The sequence below is a fragment of the Malurus melanocephalus genome, unplaced genomic scaffold, assembly GCF_030028575.1.
Source record: "Malurus melanocephalus ecotype Western Australia unplaced genomic scaffold, MMel_1.1 scaffold_189, whole genome shotgun sequence".
NCBI lineage: Eukaryota > Metazoa > Chordata > Aves > Passeriformes > Maluridae > Malurus > Malurus melanocephalus.
In genome coordinates, this window is record NW_026623421.1 from 427,601 (window position 1) to 447,135 (window position 19,535).

Sequence of the window (19,535 nt, forward strand, 5' to 3'; positions counted from 1 at the left end):
CCGCCCCGCCCGGCCGGGCCCGGCCCCCCGGTGCCGCCAATGGGGTCCGGGGGCGGGCCCTGCGCGGGTCAATGGGGCCGTTCGCTSTGTCCAGGTGCGCGCTGCGGCGGGGGGCGGCGCGGGGGCGCGCTCTGGGGCCGGGGGCGCGCTTTGGGGCACGGCCCGCCCGGGGGCTGCACTGGGGCACGGGCTCGGCGAGATGCGGCATCCCCTGAGACACCCCCTCCCCACACCCCCATAAGAGCCCCAGGTTAGGGACTGGGGTGGGAGTTTTCCTTAAAACCCTGAAAAGAATCCTAAAAAAAGAAATCTCTGAAATAATAATAATAATTTTTAAAATGGTAAGATTATGAGGAACGGCTGAGGGAGCTGGGTTTGTTTAGTTTCTAGAAGAGGAGGCTCAGGGGGAACCTCATCCCTCTCTTCAGTTCCCTGAAAGGAGGCTGTATTGAGGTGGGGGTCGGTCTCTTCTATTGTGCTTGCAGTAAAGGACCAGAGGAAATGGCCCTCAGCTGAGRCAGCAGAGACTCAGATTAGGTAATAAAGAAAATTTTTCACTGTCTGGGTGCTCAGGCATTGAAATAGGTTGCCCAGAGAGGTTGTGGAGTCATCAAACCTGAAGGGGTTTAAGAGGCATCTGGATCTAACCCTGGGTGACGTGGTTTAGTGGTTATGGGTTTGCAGTGGTAGTTTTGGGTTGATGTTTGGACTGGATGATCTTAATGATCTCTTCCAATGTAATGATTCTATTATATTCTAAATAATTAACCTTAAGGGCAAAATAAAAGCCCTAAAACCAATTCTAAAACCTTTTTGGTGTGGGGAAGGGAGAGGATGTCATGGAGTCCCCAGTTCTGCAGGCCCTGGCTTTACCCACTGATCTGCTCCTGTCCCTGCTCCCATTCCTCCTACATATGGCATGTCATGGCTTGGATGGGGCATTGAGTGAGCCGGTCTAGTTGGTGTCATCCCTACCCATGGCGTGGGACTGGAAGGAGAGGGTCTTTAAGCTGCCTTCCAGCCCAAGCCATTCTATGATCTYAGAGTTAGGCTTTCCCAGCCTGCAGGTCCTTTCTGCCTCCCTACCCGTGGCTGCAGGATAACCTTTCTGTTTTTCAGTGTATGCTTTTCAGAGCAGCCTGGCTTGTGGAGCATTACCTGGTTAAACCGGATTTGAAGCAGGACGACGCCAGCCCCTCCTGGTCCAGAAAAGGTACTCTTCAGCTCTCTCTGTGGGAAATGGCTCCAAACAGCAGTCAGGGCCTGCTGTCCTGCTGTGGCTCACTGGCAAAGGGAAGTGCCCCTAGCTGCTGGATACCTCTTCCTAGAACCAGCCCCCACCCATCCAAACTGATTTAAAGTCGACCAAGAAAAACCTGCTTCTGCTTTGCTTTCCTGCGCTTCTGCCTTTAACGCTCCTGTTTTGTAGTTCCTTGTCTGCAAAAGCTCGAAACTTTCTGTGGGTGAAACTTCCTGTGGTTTCTTGCATTTCCAGAAGCCATCCTGGTACCGTGAGACACCATCAGACCCACTGCAAACCCAGGAAGCCCCATAACACCCCACACACACACCAGCAAACACAGTCCCTGCCCCGGGGGTTTGCATGCTCCAGCTCTCCCAGTCTCCCTGAACCTGAGAGGACAAGTGTCGAGGCTGCAGGCAAACATCAGCAGCACTGGCAGCAGYCTAAAACCTGAAAAAATGGTGTGGGAGGAAACTAGTCCTAAAAATATCAGTCGCTGGTGAGCGCTGGGAGGGAGCTGTGCCCCCGCCGCTTCGCGCTTTGCCTTCCCGCCGTGCCCGTCCCTGCGCCGTGCCAGGCTGACAGCCTCCCGTGTCTGCACAGGGCTCCGCTGCACAACCTGCCCTCGGGAGCCATGGGAAAGGGCTACAAGGTGGTGGTTTGTGGAATGGCCTCAGTGGGAAAGACTGCGATTTTGGAGCAGCTTCTCTATGGAAAGCATACTGTTGGTGAGAYGTTTTTTACTTTCGGGGGGAGGTTGTTTCGTTTTCCAACATCTTGCTCTGTGCGGGCCCCAAAACACCAATAACAGGACTGTGAACTGCGTCGAGGTGAAGAGGAAATTAATGTGGTTTTGTGGTATCTCTGTGCAGATCTTAAAATTCATAGTCCCTTGCTTACTGATTTTTAAAGGAGCTTTGGAGAAGAACCCGTTCCGTGATGTTCCCAGTAATGAAACACAGGAGTGTTTAAAAAGAAACAAACATGAAAAGTAGGTGATGCGCCTGCTGCCTGTTTACAAAAGAAATATCTTGTTCCCTGAAAGATGCCGTGGATGCCTGAAAAATAAATAGCTGTCACATGATGAGTGTAGACACTGTTTAGACTTCTGTTTCATCTTCTCAAAGCTTTATTTTGCTTGGTTTTAGCTAACATTTAATCAAAGCTCTGGAAACAAAACCAGCTCAGCTTTAGGTTCCACATTCTGTGCTGAACTTCGAAGACCAAGCGTCTCTGCTCTYTAAAGAATCCTCCTGGGGAAAATAGACTTGACAGAGGCACAGGGGATGTCTGATATTTGCTGTGCACAAAAGAAAAGGAACAAAGGCAAAGCCAGCACATTTCCCTCCGTTTCCACATTTGGCTTTGAAACGAAGGGCACTGATCATCAGGCTGACAAATTATTCCTGCCTCACCTAGAAAAAAGGGGTGGCACCAGGGCTTTGACAGAAGATGTTTAGTCACTTTGCATTTTTTTTCTTGAGATGGTAAATTAGGCGCTGGGATAAATTATTGGATAAACACAAGGATTTCTAGAACGATGCTTTGCAGCACTGCACCTTTAAAATGTGTGGATGGGAGGAATCTGCTGGCAAAGCGTGATACAGAACTGTGTGCTAATACCCGTGTTTAAAAGGAGGATTTCCTCTAATGTTGCAGCAACATCTGTTTCCAGCATCCTACCGAGCGCTAGGCACGTAGCCCTGTGGAGCTTTCAACGTGAAGGCTGCAAAACCTGCAGGATGAAGGTTTTTGCCTTTKCTACCGACCTGCCTCTGCTCTGTGCCGGGTTGGGTGACTGTTCACAGCATAAGCAAGGCCACGTTACTTAAATCGTATTGCCTTGCATTAATTCCTGCCTCCTATTAGCAACCCAGGCAGGAAGGATATTCGGGTGTTGCTGATCAGAGGAGCTATTTATGGAGCCAGCCATGTACATGATTATACAACGTCATGGACACTGGCTGACAGAACCACCGGGAGGCCTCGTGCCTGGGGTTTAGCCGTGGGTGTCCCTCTGTCACTCCCAAATGCTCTGCTCCACCTTGGCCATTGAGCAATGCAGACCTGCCTCCCAGCTCTTAAAATGGTCGGTTTTCCTTGCCTGCAGCTCTGCTCTTTTTTTTTRGAGTTACTGGTAAGGGAAGGAGCAGCTGATAGTGGATGGGGAGTACAAGGGGAGAAGGAAGAAGGTGGTCTCCTGTTTTCTGTGATTTTGGTTCAATCGTATTCCTAAGACATTCGGAGAATGAGGGCAATTAGCAGAGTCAAGATCAAGATATGGAGAGGGTCATTACAGAGCTGCTGCAGACTCGAGATGAGTGGCCATGGCCCAACATTTTTGATATCCCCTACACAGGCCATCAGGCACATTTGGGGGGATGGTCTCATCAGCTGGTGCTTTCAGCAGTTCTGCTGAGTGGTCACCGTCCCCCTTGCCTCTTCCTCAGCACATAGGCAGTGGTGGCAGAGGGTGCCTGGAGTATGGGCTGATGGAAATGGTTTCTAAAACACCTTCAGCTACTGTTTCACTCTGTATTRATTCCTGAATTGCAGAGGTAGGATKCCACYGTGAGTCTCACTATGCGAGGACAGAGTTTCAGGAATGGCGAGTTGTTGACTGCTCCTTGGTGGAGCTGCTTTAAACTGCACAGTGGTGCTGCCATTGCAGGGGTGGCCCTTCCACACCTGACACGTGATCACAGGATCTTGATCCTGRTTTCCTAAAGCCTGTGAGCTCCAGAAAGCTGACATGTACCTCTTGGCKGCTGGCCTTTTTGGCCGGAGGCGAGAAAGGACTCGTGTGTTTGCTGAAAGCCTGTCTGCTCAGAGCCAGCCAGTAAGGCAGCTCACTGGGCATGGCAACATGGACACAAGCTGTTTCAAAACCTGTGCTTCCTGACTGACGTCAGCAGCAGCTCTGCAGCCGCTCCAAGGGCCCAGGAGCTGTGGGAGGATGGCCGAGCCAACGCTGGGAGTCTTTCCGTTCCGATGGCAGGCATATCCTCCTCTCAGGGACAAGAGGCATGCTAGAATGTGGCTGGGGGCTCAGAGCATGAGGTCTGCTGCCATTCTCTGAGATGTTGCAGCCACTGTCACCAGGGTCTCTCCCTGGCTGTAAATCAGCCATGAGTCTCTCAGTGCTCACGTGCCTCCTGTTGACTTTCCTGTAAAAAGGAGTGATGGCACAGCTGGTGTCAGGGAAGTGATTAGAGTTCTTGGAGGTTTCATGCTGCTATGTAAAGCTCTTGGCTTTGAGCCCATGCTCCTGGCTGTGGCCTTGGTGATGGTGCTGTAAACCCAGTTGCACTGTGTTCCTTTTCCTAGAAAAACGTGGCACCTTCAGGTCTCCCCGGCCTGTCAGGGATGAAGTCCATAAGTGCCACTGTTACTTACACAGACAGCAGCTAGCACTCCCACAAAGGCATTAAGGTTGCTTGAGGTCAAAGAGGAAAAAGTACTCAGCAAGAAGGAATACCCCTAAAAAGGAGTATCTGTGTCCCCATAGCATGTGAGCGACAATATCTGGTATTGGATTTTGTGCTAGGCTTTAAACTGCAAGAGAGTTTGCCTTCAGCCCCTTCAGGGATGGAAAGGGAGAGGACAAAAAGATGAGAGACGCTTTTAGAGCCACATAAAATAATGTAGCTATTGCATGGCAGACACTCTCACTAAACTAATACAAGGAATTGGGAAAAAAAAAACAACTGAAAGAAGATGTTTGAAATGGGTGCAGATTTAGCTTTGAGTCATGTAGGGACTGTATCACCATATCTCAGGACAAATAGTTGTTAGGAGTTGCACGTGTGCATGTGGTACACACACGTGTACAGCAGTGTGCCCAAGTGGCCAAGAAGGCAAATGGCATCCTGGCCTGTGYCAGAAATGGTGTGACCAGCAGGGCCRGGGCAGAGATCATCCTCCTGTACTCAGCACTGGTGAGGCTGCATTTCCAGTCCTGGGAAATGTCCAGTTCTGGGCTCTGCTCCACAGGGAAGGCATTGAGGGGCTGAACTGTGTCCAGAGAAGGAAGATTAAGCTGGTGAGGGGAAGGCTCTGGAGCACAAGTCTGAGGAGGAGCAGCTGAGGGAGCTGGGGGTGTTCAGCCTGGAGAAAAGGAGGCTCCCAAGGGAGACCTTATTGCTCTCTGCAGGWACCTGAYGGGAGTGTGTAGGCAGGTGGGGGTCAGTTTCTTCTCCCAGSTAACAACAGGACAAGAGGAAATGACTTCAAGTTGTGCCAGAGGAGGTTTATATTGGATATTAGGAAAAAATGTTTTCACTAAAATGGTGTTCAGGCATTGAAGCAGGCTGCCCAGGGAACTGGTGGAATCACCATTCCTGGAAGTGTTCAAAARACATGTAGCTGTGGCACCTGGGGACGTGGTTTAGTGGTGGGCTTGCTAGTGCTGATTTAACAGTTGATCTTACTAGTCTTTTCCAGCCTTAATTATTCTATGATTCTGTGATTGTCTGGTGCCTGGGATGATCTCTCTTTTTGTGACTTAAGTGTTGTGTTTGTCCAAATCCTCCACCTTCTCTTGCTGTCCTGAAGAAAGAGGGGCCCGTCTTATCTCCTCTGTCATGAAAAGGGTCTTTGACTGTCAGCAGATTGTCCCCCTGGGTACCTGTGGTACCTGGCACTGCTTGGCCTGACCTCTCTTGACCAGGCTAACAGGAGACTTGCTGGCTTAGCTTTGGCACARGACATGTCTATACAGAGGATGGGTATTTTTCCTTAAACGGTGTTCCTGTTCAGTGATGGTACAGAGAGGAGTCTTCCATCTGCCTTTAAAGTATTTCTGGTCTCTCAGCCTTTGGCAAAGCTTATCAGCACAACAGGAGGAGATGAAAATTCTCSCTTGTAGGAGACTTACCTCTGCTTCCTGGCTGTGTAAATATCTGGTATGGTCAGTTATTCATAAGCAGCTACGTCAGATCTTCTTACTAGCAAGGAATGAAAACACCATATATTGCTGTGGTAGGAGCCATAACGAGAGAATTTGACTCACTTGGTCCAGCTGGAGGGTTTTGGCTTATAGGGAGGATGTGGAGGCTAATTAACCTAATTATGCATTCATAGAATCATAGAATGGTTTGGGTTGGAAGGGACCTTAAAATCATCTCCTTCCAAAGCCCTTGCCATGGGCAGAGACACTTTTTTACATCTTTGCTTCTTAAATTAAAACTACCTTGTGATAGAGGTGCAGTCAACTTTGCATTTTAGAAATAGATGAAAATAGAACTGAATGTATGTAACTGAGGTCACAACCTGGTTATTTGTTGGTGGGACCACTACAGCCCTAGCAGCTAAATCCAAACAGACCATCTCCTCTTGAGGTCTGTCCAGCTCTTTCCCAAATCAGGGATCCTCTGATACATTGTCATTTGAGATCTAAATAARCCAAGCTTGCTATCCTGCAGTTTACAAACATAAGGAATAGCAGCCTTTAGGACCTCTTTTGCTGAATTCCTCTGGAAAAAGGGAAAAAGAGATTAGAAAGGAGATCTTTGAAAGTACTCAAGAAGACACAAAATTTGTATTGCAATAATGTTCAAGATTCCATCCATCTTGAAATTTTGATTTACTTAGGTATTTGCAATCTATCTACTGTGCCTAGCCTGAGTGTGCAGTATTCATTTAGTGTATTGAGCTTTTCCTTTACCTCATTAGGAAGCCACAAGGGGTTGGGTCACTACCCAATTTATGACTGAGGCTTCCCATTGCAGTTCCTCTGTGGCAGCAGTCAGTAACAAAGACCTTTCTGCCTCTGCTAAGATTTGCACCAGCTAAGTAGGTGCTAGAGAGTGGCATCACTTCTGTCTATTCCCCCCTTCCCTCTTCAAATTCTTTATATCTTTAATTTTCAAAGGAAGCATGACAGCATGACATTGTGTACAGTCTTTTTAGTTACCCTTCACCCCTGTAACTTCTGAACCTGGAAGTTCACTGTAGTGCTCTGCTCTACTCAAGCTGGCAGCAGTCTGCAGGACAGTGACTTCCCAGCACAAGCTGCCTTTGCCCACCCAGATAGCAGAGGTGAAATGCCTGGGGATGCCAGTGAAGGAAAGGAGAACAGGATCTTTGTGGCAGGGAGGATGGGATGGTGCCAGCACCTTTCTGGGACACTGACTAGTGTTGCTAYGCTTACAACAACTTGTCTGGCCCAGTTTGAATGGAGACCTAGGAAGTGTTTTAACAGGACGGTACTAACAAGAAGTGTAAATGTGATTGTCAGCAAGTTGTGGCTCACAACGTGGTCTGGGCTTTAGGAGCAGGGCCTGGAATAAGGTAACATARGTATTTCTAAAAATTATCTGTGTTTATTAAGGAAACTACTTATTATACCCCCTCCCCCAGTGCACGAAGGTGAAATTTCACCTCTGGAATCTGACACTGGTGCATAAATTTCAACTCCCTCCCAAGTGCATGCCCCCCCACCCCATTTCATATCAAAATTTATTGCTCTCTTCTGCTGAGTTAAGTCCCAGGTCTTAGATTTTCCTCTTCATTTTTAAATAGGAAGTTAAAAGACATACTTTTCACTGCTTCTTTTAATGCCATTAGGAAGAGATTGTCACAGGATAAAGTRGGTACATTAGAGGTTGTTGAATTACAGTGAAGCATTTAGAGGACGAAAAACTGTGCAATATTATTCATTGTTTTGTTTTGTTGTTTTTTTTTTTTTTTAATGTAGATACTTATGGTTCCCCCCATATTGCCAAAGCCTTATTTACTGATGCTAGATATTTCCTTGACCTGTCTGTACAATGCAACGAGGCAGAGCAAGAATATAGTGCTGTGTCTAAACAACAGTGCTGTAACCAGAAAGGGCTGTTTTACTACCTCAGTCTTTAAAAATGCCCCTTTAGCACACTCTRCAATCACACAGAATGCATTTGTGCTTCCTCTTTTTATTAACCTTTGCTTTGTCCTTCTGTCCTTAGTTTTGSTCCCACACATTAGCGTGGCTATATTTGGAGGCGAGATAAATTAAATCATTGGAAACCTAATAAGAGTTTGATCTGTGAAGACTGCACAGAGAGGGGCAAAAAGAACAGCTTGTGCCACTTTCCTGCACAGGAATGCTGCACACATCACGGCAAACCATCAGCGTGGGTGGAATACTTTAGCTTGTTTGTCAATGTGAAGTGTTTTGAATMGTGTCATTGAATATAGCAAAATCCTTATTTTCACAGGCCAGATAATCCCTTGTGTTGTCTTAAACAATGCACTAAAATGGTCTCTTTTTGGCAGACAAAGAGAATARAGCAGGACTCATTATTGTAGTCCTGCAACAGCAAACAATTGTATATAGGGGTGCAGTGGAGGCAAAAATGTGGGTTGCAGAGCGTTTATATRAATACTTAAAACCAACTCTGAAAGTGGCCCAGCTTTGCTATAAATAGGTTGTTGGGACCTGTAACCCTATGCATCTGCATCCAGGAGGAACACAAAGCTAAGGTGATTTATGTGTTTTCAGGTTTGKCTTAGAAAAAATAATTTTAATTAGTTCAAAGTAAGCTGTGTTGAATTACCTCACATTTACCGCAGGGAAAGGAGGAGGGAAGGAGGGCCAGTATGCAGATAATCACTGTGGAACAGGTGATACATACGAAAACTTGTTACCTTGTGCATGCTCTTGCCTTGCAGAAAATGAACTTGCTCCTATTAGCAAATCTGAGTCACTTAAAATCCTAGGGGATCAAAAAATCTGACCGGGTATTTGAAATATACTACGCAACTTTGTTTGCCTGCAAACATCCCCCTCCCTTTGTGGCTTGATTTCAGTTATTGGTTAGTTGTACCACCCATACACATTCATTTCCAGAATTACTCCTTTGGCTCCTGCTTCTGCAGTATGATCCAGCTCATTAAGAAGCAAAGAAGTAGGCTTCAGATGTTAGTACTTGACTRTCTGGTGTTCCCTGGCTGTTATTCCAAAAGGGTATGTTTGGGCAGGCTTGTCCATGCAAAAAACATGTTTTGCAGCATGTTTGGCACACAACTGGTACAACTGGGTGGTTGGAGTTTGGAAAACTTGGGAGGAGACCATATATCTTATCCTATTCTGAATGTGCATGTTGTATAGATTAATTTTACAGGCATAATCACATGCTTACATATTAATGAATTTACAGTGTCACTATTGGAAATAGCTAAGGCAGTCATCTACAAGTACAGCCCTCCATGGGATGCCAGGCAAGGTCAAAGCCTGGTCAAGTCACTCTGGAAAGCACGCACTGAAAGCTATTGTGGGCCAAAATTCTGCTGCACTGCAAAGAATCTGTATAGTRGGGCTGTACTTACAGCAGTGCAATTTTCCTGCTTGTTTTCAAATAGGATTAGAAGAGGGTGCCACAATGGAAGATGTGTATTTGGCATCGGTGGAGACAGACCGAGGCGTGAAGGAACAGTTGMGGCTTTATGACACCAGGGGCCTGCAGGAGGGCGTGGAATTGCCCAAACACTATTTCTCTGTGGCGGATGGCTTCGTCCTGGTGTATGCAGTGACCAGCCTCGAAGCGTTCCAAAGAGTCGAGCTGCTCAAAAAGGAGATTGATGTCTTCAGAGACAAAAAGGAGGTAAATGCATGGTTGGCCAAATGCTGTGTCAGTGATAGGAAGTTAAGGTCGCAAAGCCCAGCTTTTGTTTCTGTAAACCTCGTGTGCGAAGGAAAATGAATGTACCCACAGCCTTGGGCAACCCAGCAAAAAAGTGGCCTTCTCATGCCAGGCAAGCCTARTTCACATGCCACGCAGGTCATGCAAAAGAATGCTTTTTTTTTTCACCTTTACTACTGCTAAAATTCAGTCAGCTGAACACACCGGCCAGGACATTTACRACTAATAAAACATATGGTCTACAGCAGTGCAGCTCGTATGTTTTTTTAGATACTGTACAGGGGAAGTCAAGTGCATAGAATGATATAACGAAGGGCATTATCTTTGTTTGTTTTGTATTCATGTACTTGATGGCTTACAAACTAGTGTAATTGACAATGGGTCTCCCAGACATTAGTCAATTGGCAAAGCAGCTTTAATGTATTTTAACAACCATATTGAATCAATTCAATTGTGTGAAATGACTGCTCTATTTTCCCTTAGAAAGCAGCTAGTGTTTTCAGCTGACAGTGTTCCAGCTTAGCTGAACAAATATAACTTGCATGTGGCATTAGCATTACGGCTTTTCCTACAGTATCTTTATATTCTCGAGTAGCTTTCCCCGTTAAATGTCTTTAGCCTACAGCTTTCCAAATGCCTGTTTTATGCTGTTTAAAAGAAAAAAAAATGCATGAAGAATTAATTGGATAATGGCAGGGAGAGACTTTTCAAAAATGTAACTTGTTTTGTACTGACAGCACACAGGGTGGTGGAGGAAGGCAGGCTCAAGTTTGACGGCAGACGAATGTGCAGTCACGGGAGAGGTATGTTAGGTGGTAGGGCTGGTGTGAGCTGCAGACTGTCACGTATATCAGGGATGCAGGAGTCAAGCATAACTCCCCTGCAGGGCAAGGAAAGGTGGACAAGCAGGAAATTTTTCACAGTGCTGAGTTTTGTGAGGGCCCTGATTTGTTACTATACRGAGTGTTGTAATGTGGAGAGGGAGTTACAGCCCCAGGATCTGCATCCCGCTCTTCCATGTTACCTGTCAGAAATCTTCTAAAATCATGCAGTGAGAGAGAAAACGACCAGTTTGCTTGTCCTTTTGGCTTAAATTTGTGATTTTGACTAAGGATAACATAGTTAAAAGGGTGGTGCCCACAACAAGATGGATAAAATAGTTTTCATCCCTGTGATTTCCATAAAAAATAGGCTTTGAGTTGTACAAGGTGAGATCAGGAGTCCCACATTAAGACAACTGTTAATCAGCAGATTAATGGTTAATGATTCTATGACTTGAAGTCTGGGCTCTTCTAGAATGAATCCTTAACTGAATTGAGGATGTGTCTCCACACATGGTGCTTCTGAGCTGGCAGAACTTCAGCTTGTTGAGTGGCACAGTCTCCTGTTGTGTGGCAGATGACAGAAAGCACTGATGGCTGGTTCCTTGCCTCTGCTGGCTCTGGGGGCTCTCCAGCACGCACCTTAAAGCCTGGCCAAATTTTACAATAAATAGGGGTTTTGTTCTGTTATACTGACAGGGCTTTGGCATAGCTAAAATTCAGCTGGAGCATGCAGTAAATACACATGAAGATTATAGCTTCTTTCAAAGCCCTCGCAGACGGGGGGGAAACGGGAAAACCTACTAGACAGCATTTTTCCAAACACCCTGGACTGCTGTAGAAAATAAAGGAAGCCTCAGACCTCACAGGAACAGAACAAACCTCTCTAGCTGGAAAAAAGCAGAAGGCAGAAGGAAAGAGCAAGCAGGTGTGGCCACAGCAAAATCCATAAATCCTCAGCCAGGACTTTATCACTTGATCTTTGTCAAATCACTAATACAGAGATGAAAACAGTTTGACTGAGGACCTTGMACTAAAAATGTAGGCATGGTTTCCCCTAAGAGCTGATGCTGGTAAAACATTTTTAGAAAACAGTTAAAATAAGGAGGAGCAGTAGCTGCACGTGGGCAGCACTGCCTTTGGCACTTCCTAGAGCTGAAGTACCAGGAAGCCTGCATATACTTCCTGAGCTCAGCACCCCGGACTGTCTGGGTGACACACGAGTCACTTGACAGATCCCTACAACTACAGATCCAAGCTGATACCGCTGTGCTGCTCTCCTTGGCTAACCAGCTGCTCTTGAAACTGCTCCCCAGAGGACGCTGCTGCTGCTCATCTGCCCCTTTCAGCAGACTGTCCCCTTCGGTCCTTCTGGTGGCTCTTGGTGCCTGTTGCTGGGCAGCAGGTGGGGCTGGGATGGAAGAGGGGCCCCACAGCCCAGCCTGTCCAGGCTGTWGGCACAGTTGGCTTTATTTATAATGCAGGATGGGGCTTGGGATAGAAACAAACAGGGCAAAATCCACCACTGYGGGGTCCAGGCTTTCTCTGCTGCTGAGCATTTTTTCACCTCTCAAGCACYCGCTGCTGTGACCTACTCGGATGTCATGCTCTTATCATTTGTCTAGGGCAGCTCAATTGCCAAGTAAGTGGAGAATAGGGCTCTGTTTAACTTTGGATCTCTTGGATATTGTTTCCCTTCAAGCAATCATTGGGGGTGGGGAGGGAGCAGGGTGGAGAGAAGGAAAAATCCTGCATATCCTATGATTAAAACAAGCTTCCAACCCATAAGTAGATGAGGCTACTTCAAATCCCAGACCCTAATCTTCCAAACTACATGCAACCTACCTTGTACCAGTGCAAAATTACAGAAAAGTCTGAACTGTGTTGCTACTTGCTTGCTTTTTAAAAGGATTGTGACTGGTGGATGGTTTTGGTGTAAAGCTCACCCTCTTGTTTGGTTTGTAGGTTTCAGTTATTGTCTTGGGAAACAAAACGGACCTCCTGGACCAAAGGCAAGTGGAAACAGAAGCAGCACAGCAATGGGCAAGGGCTGAGAAAGTGAGACTGTGGGAAGTGACTGTGACAGATCGGAAAACACTGCTTGAACCCTTCACCTTCTTAGCTAGCAAACTGTCCCAGTCCCAGAACAAATCAACATTTCCCTTGCCTGGGAGGAAGAGCAAAGGGAATAACTGTGATAACTAGACTAGCTTAGCATTGTCTCCTGCTGCCAGGTCACAGTCTAAGTCTTTTTTGTGCCATTTGCTTCTTGCAGTTTCACCGAAAGCAATAATATCATTCAGCAATAAAATCAGCAAGCTTACAGCTAAGAGGTATACTTCCTTCTCGTGGACTTGGCTTGAAAAAGTCTCTAGTGGCAGACGTCTCAAAAAGCACTTCATGAGAGCAATTATTTTGCCATCAGGGTTATAGAGAAGGAAAATATAGATGGATACCTCTCTAGCAGGGGCTTTTACTATGCCTGGATACAGCCATGTTGAGGGACAATCAAGAAGCTTACCAGTACATAATCCCGCTGCAGATCTATAGCTTCTAGTCACAAAAAGTATTAGCTGCAATAAAGCACTCAGTTTGGAAACGTAATATGTTTGAAATGGCAACAGTTCTTTCACCTTGAAAGGCCACAGGGCTTTTTGATGCTACAAGAGGCTGAGATCAGTGCCTTCCTGTAGGAGAAGGATATGGGGCAGGAGGAACAATAACCAGATTTAGCCACTGATGTTCTGCTAGTGTCTGGAAGAAAGAAAACCCMAAAAAAATTAAAGAACACCCCCCACGTCTTCTGGAAAATAGTAGAAGAGATCTACCCCCCACATGAAGTTTGTCAATGAARTCTGGTAAGCAGTGCTTTCAGCTCAGGAATTTATTTGTAGAAACCAGAAAAGCTCTCAGAGTACTCATTAATTGAACTGCAGCCTGAAGGACAACATAGCTGCACGTGCTTTTGTTGCTGTGAATCTACTACAAACCAGTCACATTCCCATAGGTGGTAATTTTACTGAGAATGAAACAGATCAATTTTGTATGCACGAGGGATTGCWGGGCTCTGCTCAGGGCACGTGTACCTGGCTGCTCAGCCAAGCTGCAGCAATCCACCCTCCCTAGGTCAGATAAAAACTGGTACAAAGTGCTGTACTACTCTGCCAGTGGGGGCTAGGGAGTGTRGGAGGCTGCCTTTTTGAAAACAACCCCTTGGCAAATGTCCAGAAATACCTGTACTAATGGCCTTGGTCTTCATGCRCTGCACATGGACCAGCTGCAGGGGCACAACTGCATGTGCTACATTTGACTCAACACTGGTAAGCCTGTGCTGCAGGAATCAGCCTGTCAGGGAACTGAACAAAAGGGGATACATGGAGCGACAGAATGAGCAACTTTTCACAGACACAGGGGCCAGTTTTTGGCACCTAAAAACCTCTTGTACTGACTGATGCTAGCTTTTCTTTATATTTGAAGGCAAGAGCAGGCAGAGGGAGTGAAGTACCCAGTTTCTGTATTTTCCAGTAAGTTAATGCTGTTTTAAACAAGTACTGAGAATTTCACTGTGAATCAGCAAAACCACAAGCAATATTTGCACTGTCATAACTGTTAAATAGTGTGCTTAATGATAACAATTAAGCTTGTAATATTGCTCTTCCTGAACACTGATTAATAAAGTCTGTCAGCATTACYAAAGTCTGTCAGCATTATTAATGTCAAAGCAGCAGTACACTCCACTAAAAATGAAACAGGTATCCCTACCACTATAATGAAGGTAGACGAAACTATTTGCGTGCTTTGCTCAATATAGTTTGAATTGCTGTGGCCAAGGAGTAAGATAAGAGAGCAATTATGAATGAGCAAGCTCATGTAATGCCCTGCTAGGAACATACAATTGTTTCCATTGCAACACTGCAGCTGAGTAAGCACTATAGCACGACCTCCCCCAACGTGGCTAGTAATAGTCATTGTCCCCAGCCATGCTGCAGGATGACACTCCCTCCTCACTCATTTCCTACCGAACACGTGTACTCCAGCCTTCTCCCTATCCAGAAGACTTTGCATCTGCCTGCATGCTTGGRAAGTGGAGGCKACTGCAGAGCAGCAGTGGTTCACCYYCTTGCTGCAACCTCTCACCAAGGAAAAGGTCATGTTGCTCTTCTTCAGCTMTGAAGAACCCTTCTTCTAAAAGGGACTTGACCCAGCCTTGGATCAATCAAAATAAGTGAAGACTAACACCACATCACTAAAGCTGATCCTTAAGCCAAGGGAGTGCAGGCTGACAAGTCAGAATTAACTTAAAATGTATGGTGATGGAAAGAACGGGGATGATTGGTTCCTGTCCAGCTCTGCATGCTGCAGACTCGGTGCCAATTCTACTGCCAAGACTGATGTCACCTGCAGGCTGCCAGAGCTGTGCAGTGCAAGTGTACTTGCTCATTTGCTCCCCTGGACTCCGAGGACTTGACAATGTTTTAAGACAGGCAAGAGAAAAAGGATCTTCTAAATGACTAAGGCCATTTTTCCAAATAYGTTACATAAAGGCAAACATGTTATCTTTGATTTGGCTAAATTTRGAGTTTAGATCATTCAAGGCATTCCGATAAAAAAAAAAAAAAATCACCACCCACGGTTTTCTTTCAAAAACATATTCTGATGTTTTTCTAAATACCATAGTGTCTTATTGACAAGTGTTGGAAAATGTAGTGTCTCCTCTGCAGACAATGTGTATGCAGTGACTGGTACYGAATAAAAACAAAACTTGCTGTAGTAGATTTTTCTACGGGGTTAATAAGCAAAGTACAGAGTACAATGTTGTAGCTAACGGACAGAACACGTATTTTGTTCTTACTGTTCCACTGACTCAAACCCTGTTCTAGGTCACTGGGATCACTTACCTTCTGCAAAACTAGAGTCCCTTCACAAGATAATAGAGAAAAATTGCTATAAAGAAGAAAACCAAATTAGTAAACTAAACCATCTTTCTCTGTTCCTCTTAAGCCTCTATCCTGCTGAATAAACACKGTACAAATCAGTCTCCCCTACCAGTTACAACAGTTAATTTGACATGTCCTGGGGTCACAAAGCAAGAAGCTGGCAAAAACCTACTGAGATTATGCCATTTACCTCTTTACTCATTAAAGGAAAGATTACCAGAAATGCTCCTGGTGTGATGTAGCTATATACCAAACAGGCAAGGTTTGCCTGAGCTGAGGGAGCTCACACACCAAAACATGCACTAKGTCAAAAGATGTCAGTTCAGCCAATGAGGGTAAGGTGCTACTTCCCACAGCCACCCAGCAAAGGAAGGGACACTGCTAATTAACAAATTACTTTGGACCAAGTTAGAATTGCTCTGTATCTACACAGGAAGAGAAGAATGTAAATGAAATATACAGAGAATTTATTTTATAGTACCAAACCAAATTCGAGAGTGCAGATGASCACAGAGCACTAAAAAGAATGTTGCAAGGTGAAGCACTCGCCATGTGAAAATGAATCTGTGCTTCCGGCCTTTACCTTCAGGGAGTGGTCAGAAATGCCATATCCACAATTAACTGCCCTRTTGCTACACACCTCAATGTAAACACTATGTCTCTAGGAGATAGTCTTTATAGGTAGTTAAAGGATCTACAGATTAAGTCTCCTTTATACTCATTTACAGTGCTGTCTGCTAGCTTACCAGGACATGATTCCTTCTCCTCTTCCAAGTGTGAGTAGATCACTCCATCAGAAAAGCATCAAGAYATTCTTTTCTTCCTTTTACTTCCTGCCTCTTTCCCTTCCAGATGGCTTATACTTTTCTGCTTGTACTTTCAAACAACATCCTGGTCCTGCAGGGGCAATGCTGTAAAAATTAAACTAAAATGTAACTATCATGGACTCTGAGGCAAGTTACCTCCTCATGTCCATGTCCCTGCACAACACTTAGTGAACAACTGTGAAGGTCCTATGCTGTCATTCATTGTATGGTTGTCTAAAACYGTGTTCCTAAAATAGCAGCAGTCAGTGCACTCACCTGCAGTTYTCCCTTGTCTGTAACCATAGCATAAATCCTCGAAAGCATATGGAGACATCACACCAGCAAATGACAAAGAAAGGAACTAAGCAGAAATCTTTCCTTCTTCTTTTTTTTTTAAACATCTTTTTATTAGCACAGTAACAAATGCAGACTTAAGTAGCCCACAACATACAACCAATCCACTGAGTGACTCCTATTCCACACCTTACAGTTAAACAGCTTAAGGTATTTCACTACAGGTTACCGAAAGTCCTGATTAAACCCTTTATTCTTTTCACAAAGATAGATTGGCTTATAAAATAATACATTAACTACTTCTCATTTAATATATGAGGCCATATATCCACCTCTTCATATCACAGATCATGAGATGACAGTCTTTAAAAAGGATTTGTTAAATACCAATGTGCCCTCCATAGGAAAAAAAACAATCCCAACATCTTTTTACAAAAAAAAAAAAAAAGAAACTCAACCCAGAACGAAATAAATCCCTCAAACCCAAACAAACAGAACCCAAAAACAGTGTATAGAGTCTTGAAAGGACTTTTACATAATCTTCAACCTATGTACCTGTACAAAATTAAGCTGTTTTAATCTTTTACATATTGCAAGCAAACTGAAAACCAAAGAAGTCTAAGAAGTTTACATTCTTCTCGGTACTATATGTGAGCTAATATTGCTGAACTAATTACAGTCTTAAAGTATGCTATTCCAAATCCTAGCTGTCTACTGTAGCAAGATACCTTAAGTTACAACAACAAAATCTTAGGAAATAAAAGACTGAATAAAATCTGTTATAGAAATACCCTACTCTTTACCAGCACCCTCCCTCCCCCCCACCCCTTCAAAATCATAAGCAGCTCTTTCCATCACAGACAAATAATGTAAGAGTTTGACRAAAATCCAATTTATGTAGCGTATCTTTTGGTCCATTGTCTGGCCATTCTGTCATGCTCTGCTCTGTTAGTCATGTACTGAGTGGCAATGCTTCCAACCAGGGGGTCAGCTGAAAAGGAAACACACAGMTTATTTTAGACAAGTTACTGAATAAAACTTTTAAATAAAGCTGAAGTGTGAATTTAACACAAGGCAATCATACAGGTAAGGTACACTGTAACAATCTAAACATACTGAATTGATCTGTATCTTCTCTGATTTTGTGTATTTGTGGTGATGTACTAATCTGTAACCTAATGGAGTGAAATACAATAAAKTTTTAAGGAGTTTAAGACACRACARTCAATCATATTCTGCATAACTGAGRGTTTTTATCAATTCATGCATTTCAGGATTATTTTATTCTTTTTAAGGGTGCCTGAGATACTCATGCTAAATGTACTTGTAACAACATAAAGCTGCCTTCTAGGAAAGATCAAATCTTAAGAAGGGTTTTTTCCAACAAGTTTGGTACAGTGTGAAATCTGGCCTCTCACCTTTGAACATATAAAAATGTAACCAGYAAAATGAAGACATATTCCTCCTAATTAGTGTGGACAGTGGGTGGGTTAGAGCAGCAGTGATGATTACTTGTTGCATAGTTGGTCACTGGTTTTAAATGGATGATAGAAAGTAAAAGGTCTACTCCCGTTTTCAGAACTGCGTTTGTGGCTCTTCAAGCTCCGTTACTGAATTACTGTAGGCCTACAGACCAGTGAAGATTGGGTTTGGAGGGGGAAGGAGTTATCATGTGCAGGAGGACYGCTGCTTTCCCCATGGGTCAGCCTGGGGTGCGGCGAAGAGCAGGCTGTTAGGGTACATCCCCCTCCACCACCTCCAGCCCCTCTGACTGCCCTGAAGAGGGAAATGTGCTTCCCTGGAGGCTGGAGCCGAGCTGCCCATACCAATGGGATGAGAAGGGCCATTTTATGTAGGTGCTGGCAGGAGTGCAAGGCAGCACTGGCCTGTGTGGCCATGCCGGGGACTTACCTGGGTTACAGTCTGTAAGGAGGGAGCAGATGGACAGGAGAACTTTAGAAATGGTTAACGCCGGACTCCAGTTGTCTTTTAAAATGTCCAGGCAGATGACGCCTTGGCTGTTAATGTTACAGTGGTAGATCCTTGTCCGGAACGTTACCTGCAAGAGAGGGGTGTGAGCAGGTGTGCCGGGGTGCCCCAGGCTGTGGGGAGGGACAGGGCAGCCGGAGCGAGCAGGGAGCGGAGCAGCGCCGGGCGCGCCGGGTCCGGGCTGACCCAGCCGGGCTCCCCGGGCCGCCGCCGCCCTCTCGCGGCCGAAACAAAAMAGAGCCGGATTTAAACCAAAATGAGTAACAGTCTCAGGAGCCCACTTTCACAGCCACTGCAAAACCCCGGCTGTAGTGGGTTTAAATTTTTTTCACTTTTTATTGTTTTAAAATTCATTTTGTCTTTTTGCTCCCAGCGATAAAGGGGCCCGGTGCCTTAACTCCTAAACTTTTTCCCCTTCTGGGCTCCCAAGGATTTGTAAAATCTCCCAGAAAGGCCAAAGCACTTGGAAAATCACAGCTTCCATCACTTCTAAGAGGCTCAGCAGTGGGAGAAGATAGTTGGATTTGCTTATTTTTGAGATGTGAGTGATGTGGGCAGCTTGATAAGAGAARTTATCAATCCAAAAGGGAAACACAAACACCAGTTCTCAGGAGAACATAATGTGGCCTGAAGAGTACTTACTCTGACTCACAGGGTCAACAGCAACAACAAATTTGGGGCAATTTGCATGGGTGAGGATTATGGGCATGAATAAAGGCTGGTGGGTTCATGTCCTAAATCCTTAAAATTTGTCAGCTATCCACACCTATTGTCTATTTACAGGTCACTGGAGTATTTGCAAAACATAATCGGTAAGTGTG

General features: G+C 45.1%; 2 protein-coding genes across 8 annotated transcripts in view; one reads left to right on the forward strand and one right to left on the reverse strand.

Moving 5' to 3' along the window:
• Positions 1–137: 137 nt before the first annotated feature.
• Positions 138–13,045, forward strand: NKIRAS1 (NFKB inhibitor interacting Ras like 1). Of its 5 annotated transcripts, none has more exons than XM_057373199.1 (6): positions 141–537; positions 1,120–1,213; positions 1,847–1,971; positions 9,587–9,828; positions 10,605–10,670; positions 12,654–13,045. In XM_057373199.1, exons 3-6 carry the CDS (start codon positions 1,878–1,880, stop codon positions 12,891–12,893), a joined length of 642 nt encoding a protein of 213 aa, XP_057229182.1. In that variant the 5' UTR covers positions 141–537; positions 1,120–1,213; positions 1,847–1,877; the 3' UTR covers positions 12,894–13,045. The 5 variants fall into 5 exon arrangements, with proteins under 5 accessions (XP_057229184.1, XP_057229185.1, XP_057229182.1 ...); XM_057373200.1 differs by having other exon boundaries at positions 141–250; XM_057373201.1 differs by lacking the exon at positions 1,847–1,971 and having other exon boundaries at positions 138–537.
• Positions 13,046–16,816: 3,771 nt separating this feature from the next.
• The window catches only part of UBE2E1 (ubiquitin conjugating enzyme E2 E1), a 44,585-nt gene continuing 41,866 nt past the window's right edge, over positions 16,817–19,535 (reverse strand). For all 3 annotated transcript variants that reach the window (XM_057373195.1, XM_057373197.1, XM_057373196.1), the window contains 2 exons: positions 18,637–18,784; positions 16,817–17,716 (listed from right to left, as the gene is read on the reverse strand). In XM_057373195.1, coding sequence (XP_057229178.1) covers positions 17,619–17,716; positions 18,637–18,784 — 246 coding nt within the window. In that variant the 3' untranslated portion in view covers positions 16,817–17,618. The remainder of the gene's footprint in view (positions 17,717–18,636; positions 18,785–19,535) is intronic.